Raw genomic sequence first — 10,305 nt, 5'->3', positions numbered from 1 at the left:
CGAGGTTAGTCCTACGTCAGTCAAATGCATATTAGATTATAATTTCATTGATTGATTTCATCATCAAAATCCAAGATTCAACATATCTCACACGTAGATTTAAGTTTTACAGGTTTTGAAGCACTAATCCTCGCATAACGACAAACACCTTTTTGAGAAATTTGGGGTTTCTGTTTTCTGTTCTTCCTTTGTGCATGTGATGTCACTCCTAGATTTTCATACAACCCTAACTGCCACCTTGCCCCATGCGACTAAGAGTCATGGCCGTCGGGGACTCTTGGGCGGCTAGGAAACCCTAGTAGCCTGTGGTGCACCCTGCAGCCAGGAAACCTGGCTGCAATGGCTGCCAACCCCAGGCCGAGTGCCCCCTTGCTGCTTTCGGCCTTATTGCCTTTGGCCAAGCCGAGAGCAGCATGTTATGCTCTCAACTAAGGCCTTCAGCCAAACCACGGGGCAGTAGCCAATAGATGCTGCCCTTTGCCCTCTATTCTGTGATAACTTATTTGGCAACAAAACATCGATTTAAAACACCTTTTAACAGGTAGAAGATGTGCAGTTCAGATCTCAAAAACTATGCCAAAAATTATAGCAATCGCGTAAAATAGTTTCTACGCGATTGAATACAACACACAGTTTAAAAACCAATCCTTTGCACAAGCAACCTGGCTCTGATACCACTATTGGGAAATCTAGAGTGACATCACTTCCGTAGTGGAAGAACAGAAAATAAAATCCCATAATTCCCGCAGGAAAATAAGGTTTCATCGTCGTGCGAGGATTGGTGCGTAAAAACCTGCAAAACCAAAAAACTACATGTATAAGGAAGATTGTGTTACCTAGGGAGATCGTATATCCTAAAAACCTACAAATCTATGAGAGAGGATGAAGGAGGTCAATTGTCCTCCTCTCTAGTGGTGATCCACACGGTAGGGGCTGCGAAGACGCTCCTCAAATCACTGCACGATCCTCCTTGTTGTGTGCACCATGCAATCAAGAGACTACCCCTTCTTGTTATCCATACGCCCCAAATAGGCGCTGTAGGTTGAGGAGGAGAGGGAGAGAGAAGAATAGGAAGTGATAGCAAAAAAGAACCTAGCCCATGGCTCTTTGGTTCTTTCCTATTTATAAAGGTCTCCTATCAACTTAACCCTAATGGATCCTACCATATTGGGTATGTTAGGATCGTGAATGGCACTAAGAGGGGTGGGGGGTGAATTAGTGCTTTCGTAAAACTTCCAACGATTTAAAATTTTCATTTGATAAACCCTGTATCGAAAATGCATTTAACATAAAAAGGGTGTAAAGTGGATTGTGCAGCCAAATCAATAAGCAATATAAAGAGAAAGCATAATATAAATGGAAAAGAAGAGACCACACCAGATTTATAGTGGTTCGGTAGTCGTGACCTACGTCCACTCCTGATTCCTCCTCCATTGAGGCCACCGGCACCCACTAACGATCTTCCTTCAATGGACGAAGACCAACTATCCTCTTACAACCATTTTCTCCTTTTCACAGGTTTAGGAGATAACATTTACAACCACTCAACCCTCCCTTAAACAGAAATTACACATTTAGAGAAAAGGAGGGGAACTCTCAAGATTACAATAACGTTTTCCCCAATTTATGTTCTAAGTTCATGTGTTTACTAAGTAGGGATGAGTGGGGTATTTATAGGCCCCAAATGACTTCAAAAAATGGAGCCAAAATTCAACTCTCCGAGATTTTGGGGTACTATCGGTACCACCGCCAATACTAGACGGTACTACTGCTTGTTAGTTCTGACACTTGGCGGTACCACCACCTAGACTAGCAGTATTATCGCTTGACACACTAACAATGGGCGGTACCATCGCCCAGTCTGGCGATACTACCACCTGACACAGTCTGGGAGACTTTATTTGGGCGATACCACCGTCAGACCCTACTGCAAGTCACTGAATGGGCCAAACAACAAACCCAATTCAGCCCTGATTTAGGCTCAATTGGCCCATAATTGAGTTAGCATTGTTTCACCCCAATACCAACTCAATAAGACCTAAACTAACTCGATCTAGACACATGATTACAAGCATGAATCCTATGTTGTCCGACATGTCACTAGTTCATCCGGCACTTCGTCCGATCCTTCGACGTATCATCCTCTCCTTCGGCATATTACCAAAATAACATATTGACTCCTACAATTTCCGATCTTCTTGGCACAATGTCTGATCCTTCGGCCTGATGCCTGAACTCATGGCATGAAGTCCTTCTACCGGTACATCAACCAATCCTTCGGCTCAACGACCAATCTCCTGACATATTTCACTTCGACCTAACTTCTGATTCCTCCTACTTTAATCAATTTATCTTTTCTGATCGAAGTTAGTCCTACGTCACTCAAAACGTAAATTAGATCGTTAACTCATCAATTGCTTTCATCATCAAAATCCGAGATTCAATAGGGTACTAGATCTCCATCCAACTACCGAAGCCTCTTAGATTAGTGGGTCTCTACCCAATAATCTCTTATTGGCTCTTATTGGATCTTATCCATATGATCCAATAATTCAATGGCTTATTGGATATCCAATAAGATATGGGCTCCAACGGATATCTCACATCTGAACCTCTACTCATTGCAACACCTACCATATATGTGTGACCCTATAAGCCCAATATCGAGTTGGCCGTGAGTCATTCCTATCAGAACTCCTTTTGGCTCAATGAATTATTATCTTCATAATAATTCACTCAACTCATCGACTACGGACGTACTAGGCCACTACGCTGTAGTTCTTAAACGATATAAGGGAATATAATCCGTTGGATCTGTCTATCCTCAGTTACCGTGTATCTATAGTCCCTCATTCATCTAATACCCTAAAGACTGTATACCAAGTATAGTGCTGTCAAGCCCATACAGTTTCTACTCGAGTCTCACTCTAATCGGATTCTCCTAGAAAACTCTTTCTCTCTCAATCCGAACGACCCTAGTCATAGATTTGTTTAAGTAAGAACACATGAGATATTCCTTTCATGATACTAAGAGCGGATGATCTTCTATAGACACTCAATAGCCCTTGAAATGTTGACCATCACTCCCGATGATCGATTGTGTTAAATCTAAAATTTTATAGGCCTATAAGTCCGGTATCAAATAGTTGAGTACTCATATAGGACATCCTTGATGTCTTAAGTCTAAGGACAAGATACACCACTAGGATGACAGAATCGATATCTGATAATAAGACATCATCAACCATCCAGCATTTCGTAAGCGGATTAATCAGTGAACTCATTCTCCAATATGCACCTGCACTATATCCCTAGTATCCTCACACGAGTAGCTACGAGACCAACCGCCTTCATCATATCGACATATATATAGTACATTAGTCTGTCTAGTTATCTCGATGTCCCTCTCGAATAACTTATGACCGAGATTATTTAAGGTTTGTGTTTAAAAGTAAATCGGTTTCATTATCTTGATTTCATCACGATCCGATTCTTATTGCACAAATCCATAAACATAATAATATATTCATACAATAAGTAATATAAAATAATAAAATAATAAATAATATAATATATAATAAATAATATAAAATAATAAAATATTAAAATAATATAATAAAATATATATATATCATTTTATACGTGTCATCATTTCATATGATTAGCTGCATCAATAATAACATTTTTCCCTGGCACATGTAAAAGAGAAGAGAAAAAACTTAACAAACATGCATCAAATTCCAATCGTCACTCATCAAGGACTACTAATTCGAGATCTTAAAAATGGAATACAAAGTTAATTATTTTTTATGACTAAAATAGTTAGATCTGATTTAAAAAAAAATAGTTTGATATTATTTATTTTATATTAATATATATTTAAGTGTGAAAATGGTGACAGACTAGATGAGCTAATATAACAATAGCCATATTGCTCACTAAACCTATACAACCTTTTCCTTTAGTAATTATTCAAAATTCCATTTGTACCAGTAAAAGATCTGCTAGATTCATATTTTCCAATAACACCACTTGAACAGAGAAGAAATTCAGATCTAATAATATATTGGCGAAGCGGACAACTTGCACTTAAACACTGAAGCATACACATGAATGAACCTTTTTCTCCCTTCTATCAGAAACTATCAATGTCTTGAACAAAAAGAATCTGGAGTTATAATAATAACAAAAGTTTTTCATTTTTTCCGTAGAAAATTATCAAATATGTTGAACAAGATGGTCTGCAGATTGCAATGACGGCCAACATATTAGTTGTTCTGATAGACATCGACTATGCTTTTCTTTTATTACTTAATAACACAAGTGAACTACTAGATTATATCTCATACCGTAATGAATGTGCGACTCCCAATATTTAATAACCTTGCACTGCTAAAAATTGAAGCATGCATTAAGCAAATATCCTGCTGTTCACTCCAGCTCGATACAGCTTGATCAGTCCATCAGCACAAGCACTTAGTCTAATCTCAGTTTGAGCAGGCACAAAATACACATCCCCCTCCATTATCTTCAGTTCCTCAACCACAGAACTTACCTCCATTCTGCCCTCCCCAGCCACCACAACAAAAATAGATGGTCCTGGTATGGCAGAGAACTCAACAGATTCTTTTGACGGAAGTAAGCATCGATCAACTTCAAACTCATCGAATGGAGGTCTAAACCGTGATACATAAGGGTTTATGGGACTCCCTCGAAGAATTTCAGGAAAGCCCTGCACAAGTTCACATGAATAATATTACTAGCTTATCATACAGGAACAAAATTTCTGTAGTCGAATCAAATAAAGTAGATCGATAAATATTTACGGTGAACAGGAAGCTCTTTATTCATAGTGCAATTCTATAAGCAAAATGATAAACAAACTTATTACATATCCCACATGGACGATCAATCTAATAGACACCAACATCCTATTTAGGCTATTTATATGTATGTGGTTCATCATGCTCTATCATCTCCAAATATACTCATCCGACAAATACATAATTTTTCCAACATTTGCTACACGCTAATGACTTTCCTTTTGACCCACCTCAATGAAAAAAATAATCAGCAATTTTTTGCAGAATGAGGCTACTACATAGCTAAGTACGGAACTATTTCACCTTGCTGCATCATCCTACACCGTCTGTGCAATCAAACTTTGTATAAATCTAAAAGTTTCAAAGGCCTAGCTTCAATATTGTCATAGCAACCACCTATTCCAGACTAAGAAAGAAGGTCAGAAAGCACTAACAAAAAGTAAATCAACATCACTAGAGACATTTTGATCACTAAGCTCTTTCAAATTAATCTCTTCAAAGAAAATTGCAGGAGCAAAATAGTAGCCCAGTTTCGAAATTTATATAAGTGATCTTGCTAAACATATAGACATGTATCACCTTTTCTTAGTTATCAACAATAGTAAATGCACATAAGTTATTTTATAACCCAGGAATTAGTATAAGTTATTGTTATTTAGAAAGGGAATTTTCTATTTAGAAGTTACCAGACCTGTTTGTATGTCAGCATTGAACAAAGAGTTTGCTTGTCTATGTACTTGGGTGTCAGTCCAGCTCGCACAACATTGTCTGATGTCGCCATACATTCGATGCATTCGCCTGAAATATAAGCATGGGGTTCATTTGGACCAATATACAGTGCTTCACCTGGGCTGAGCTTCACATAATTGAACAAGAAGGCTGCTATAACCCCAACATCAGCTTGGTACTGCTTCTCCAGAAGTAATACAAGCTGTTCTTTCTCAGTTAATGTCCTAATCTAGTAGAAGTAATGAAACTAGTTAAAATTGCAACATTTGAGTAACAACAGAAACTGGGAAAGAGTTGCAAAGTATTTAATAGTCTCAGCTCTAAAGCAGCTAGAAAAAAAATGTTTCAACAATAACTAATCAAATCAGTCTGGGGAGAAAATTATGATACATACAATCTTACGCAAAAAGGATCATTTAAAGATGAGTTTGAAGACCTACATTAGATTATGAATAAAGAGCACCAAAACACTCTTGTTATTATTGTTATTCTCCCTCTATCATTCCCTGGCCAGTCCTTGATCTGGGGCCCATTTATTTGTTTGGCTGCAGGTGCTTGGACACTGCAGTGAAGGAAAATCAGTCTTCAGAAGAGTCTGAAAGACTGTAAGATTGGCCAAAGGCCGCTGATCCTTGTCCATGCAGTGAAAGGAGTAATGAGACTTCATCTGCCGCCCATAGGAGTCATAGGACTTCTAATTCCAGTTGTACAGCAGACTCAACTGGACTTTTAATTCCAGTAGTATAGCAGATTCAACTGCTGTAAGATGTGTCCAGGCCCATGTTTGCGCTGTAGCTGCTACTATGAGCCTTGCTTGCTGCTGTTGGATGGATGCATGGAGAAAAGAGGAACTTGCATTGTGACATATAACAAATATGATATAATTATAGAATCCAGTATAGATCAGATACATAACATACATGTATCTGTGTATTATCCAGTTGAAATGCTTTAACTGCAACACAACACAAAAAACACTTCCAAAAAATGCCAATAGTAAAATAAAAGCATCTATATTATGTTTTAACAGCAAAGTGGCGGCTTAGTTGCAATGACATGAACAAAACCAAGTTGACAATTATATGAGCAAATGAGTCACGACCTAAATTTCCACTACAGTTTTAAAACTTGCAAAAAAATAAAGGACTAAAACCTGGTTGACAAAAAAAAGATGGAATATGCACCTACGTTAGCATTTGGTTAGCCAGATGGCATGTGCAAATATGGATAACTTGAGAGTGAAAATGAACAAAATTAAGAGTGAAACTATAAATTTTGAAAGCTGACAAAATACAAGGATAAACATCATCTAATTAAAATTTTACTTTTAGTTATTGGCATATGGAAACTGTACTTAATTTTCATTGAGAAGTATTGGATCAGAAGGCAATTGGCAATTACCAAAGTGACATAGAGACATTCATATCATTGTCCTCTAGTTACATAATTTCAAAAGCAAATATAAAGTTTGCACACCAGAGTATACCTTATTTTCAAGGTCCAAACGAGCTTTTAATTTAGAAACCAGTTCTGATACAGCCTCTTTACTTGCTGTCATAAGCTTAGTGAAGACTAATTGCAGAAAAGATTTTGCATCCACATATCCATTTAGATCCTGACTTAAAATTTTGCTTGCCTCATCATTGCCAAGCAGCTGTGTAATTTCCGGTACAGCAACAAGTACATCCTTAAGCTCCTGAACAGTCACAAGATGACCATGAACACAATATTCCGCGTCTTGTTTCACTATCTTACAAATAGATTCTATTTCTAGGTATCAAAATGAATTGTAGAAAAAAAAATCATAGATAAAACTTACTAATTAAAGATGACACAGGAAGAAGCTTATTCTTCATATGATATAGAAGAACTTGATTAAGCATTACAGTTCAATACAGCACAGAAGCGAAATTACAGACTTCTTCACATAATGCAGTCACATTTCTTTCTGAAAAGCAGAAAGCAAATGCGGAAAGTATTATGAAGGTCCTTGTGATTAAAATTTGGCAAGAAGAGAAAGAAAGGCCATAAACCACAAATAAAATAATATCTAACCACCACTTGAAACTATAAGAGGCTTTAGGATTCATTGAAAAGACTGAAAGTCGTATAAGCATTCAGGATTGGTTCTGTACTAACATCAAAATATAAGGGAATATGCCCCATAAGAGCATATCTAAGAGGCAAGGGGGCAATAATATATAGTTCAATATTGGCAAGCATGCCAAAGTAATATAAGCTAGAAATCACATGAACAAAAGACTACATTAAACAGTTAGATCAATGCATACCAAGAGTTGGTAAGGTGTATTGGTAGGTGCAAACAATAGCATCGATAGTACAAACAATGAAAATAGAATGAGGTTCACATGTCCATCTACTTGTTGAGCCCGTTAAACACCATGATAGCATAATAAAATTCTCGCATTGCAAAAGTAATGAATGTGAAATAAAAGAAGGAAAAAGGAAAATTTTAGTGCAGCTTACATTCTTAAACCAATAAGTTTACATGACTGATCATATAACCAATTCGGTAAAGATCATAATGGTAATTACAATCATCGAACATCATATTTTAAGCTTTTCAATAAGAAACAGGTTGAATTTGCTGAATTTCCACCATCTGTTATCTTCATCATTTATACAGTATAGTAAGGGATTGCTTTAGATACTTCAACTCTTCCCAAATGTACATCTATAAAAAAAATCTAAACCTCCATTTTTTCTTTTCCATGAACGAGTGACAAGAAAAGATTTCCATCTAGAAAAGGGACAACAGGAAAAAAAAGTAAGCATTAGAGTACAACAAGATCATCAAAGAGGCTACCTTTACTACTAAAAGACGAGGCGAGCAAAAAGCAATCCAGAGATTTTGAACTACAACCAGAGAAAAATTACATATGTACCTCGATGCTGACAAAACCACATAGCGCCTTGAACTCGGTTAGAGCAATCGCCATTTCTGGCTTATGGTTGGGGTCCTTATAAACGCTCGGCCGCATCTTATGTAGCATCCTCGCCAACTCCTTATCGGGATGCGCTTGTATGGACAACGCTTTTGCCACTGATAAGATCTATTCCCCATCCACCGGCAACAAAAGTGAGCATTAATTTAATGACCAAGAACTTCCAACAGCCTACTTCGACACCAAAAGATGAAAGATGCCTACTTTATCAACAGAACGCTACGAAACAAAATCAGAATCAGAGAATAAACTACGTCAAATCCAACTGAAAGAGCAACAGGCACAAAAGAGAGACGCTGGAGCACAGGAGCAACCTTGAACAAGAACGGAAGGTCGTTCCCCCACTTCTCCACGACCTTATTCCCCAGAGCACCAGGGTTCGCCCCAGTCCACTTCTTGAGCGTAACCGCCTTCGTTCCCGATCCCTCCGCGGCCACCACGAATGAGGGGCCAGACTCGTGCGTGCCCATCCAGAACTCGGCGTAGGGCCGACCCAACTCGATCTCCTTACCGGAGTTCCGCCTGAACAGCCGTGCGACTGTCGATTCCTCCCCAAAGCGGCCCCAATCGTAGTTCTGGACCGAGCACCGCAACCGCAACGGCCTCTGCGACGCTTCCATCGCCATCTCTACCCTACCACGAGCCGTCAAACACTAGAAGAAGCCGGCAAGAAGAGGCGAAGGCGAGAAAGGCTTCTGTCCGCCAATGGCGAGCGCTGGTCGCGAGGGTTTTAATGCCGAGAAGGAAACGGGAGGGACGGGGGCCGATGGACGGAGATGGTATGTGGTGAGAGACCCACGAGGCCGGTCCGCGAGCTCCGCTCGAAGCCGCCAGCCGTATCGATTCCTTCGTAATAAACATAGCGTTCACCGAGCCGAACCGAGACGTGCGAGACGACTCGACGAGCTTGTAACAGAACGTGACGGTGACGCCGTCTTAAACGGGTATGACTTCTAGTGATTGCTGGATCAACCTCTCGGCCTCATCGATCTCAAAAATTACCAAATAACCTGCGCACGATCCATCCCGATGTGTGCCACGTCGAAACCACTATGCTGCCCGTTGGATCGTAAAGGAACGGCTGATGACATGACGTTGGGTCACGGGTGTCCCGTGCGCTGATCCTACGGCTAGATGAACGAAGCTGTCTGTTCTACGATTCGTGCGGATAGAGTTGTTTGGACGTGTGTTGATTCACGTCATCAGCTCTGGCGTTTCGTTTCATGTTAATCTGCACAATATTCCAAATATCAATATGTAGAAGGAAAAAAAAAAAAAAGGTACAAACAAATCACATCCAATTCATCCTACAGATACATGAAATAATTTTTTTCACGTCTAAAAAAAGAGCTAATATTTAATACTTTGATGATATTTATGGAGATATTCTAATAATTAAGATGTTAGATTATATTTTAAATAAGCAGTATGGTGGTGTTGTAATGCATAATACTTTATTAGTTTAACTCGAGATACCTTTGGAGATGTTCTAAGGAAGAGAAACCCACCCCAAGTTAAATACGATGAGTCGAGTGATCCAATGTGCATAGGTTTTAATTTAATATTTGACAAACGTGTCTGAGTATTTGCCCCACCTACCTTGCATTTTACATGTCCTTGACAGTAAATATGATGCCCTCACCGTATTGAATTGGATTATAACGACTTAATAGGTATAACATTATTAATTCGAATTTAAATATTTTGATGTAATAATTTTAATTTAATCAAGTTACTGAGCATGATGATATATCTAAGTGAAAAAAATATTATTCATTGATCTCAAT

The 10,305-nt window shown here is 38.6% G+C and overlaps 1 protein-coding gene across 1 annotated transcript; it reads right to left on the bottom strand.

Annotated features, from left to right (window-relative positions):
• Positions 1-4,089: 4,089 nt before the first annotated feature.
• On the bottom strand, positions 4,090-9,383 carry LOC103971338 (mannose-6-phosphate isomerase 1). Its single transcript, XM_009385331.3, has 5 exons — positions 8,833-9,383; positions 8,459-8,626; positions 7,039-7,248; positions 5,515-5,781; positions 4,090-4,732 (listed from the first exon to the last, which is right to left on the bottom strand). The coding sequence occupies exons 1-5, from the start codon at positions 9,142-9,144 to the stop codon at positions 4,412-4,414; spliced, it is 1,278 nt and encodes a 425-aa protein (XP_009383606.2). The 5' UTR covers positions 9,145-9,383; the 3' UTR covers positions 4,090-4,411.
• Between the last annotated feature and the right edge of the window lie 922 nt (positions 9,384-10,305).

The sequence above is a fragment of the Musa acuminata genome, chromosome BXJ1-11, assembly GCF_036884655.1.
Source record: "Musa acuminata AAA Group cultivar baxijiao chromosome BXJ1-11, Cavendish_Baxijiao_AAA, whole genome shotgun sequence".
Classification (NCBI taxonomy): domain Eukaryota; kingdom Viridiplantae; phylum Streptophyta; class Magnoliopsida; order Zingiberales; family Musaceae; genus Musa; species Musa acuminata.
Note: the sequence above shows the minus strand (reverse complement) of the source record. Positions and strands in the feature narration are given on the sequence as shown.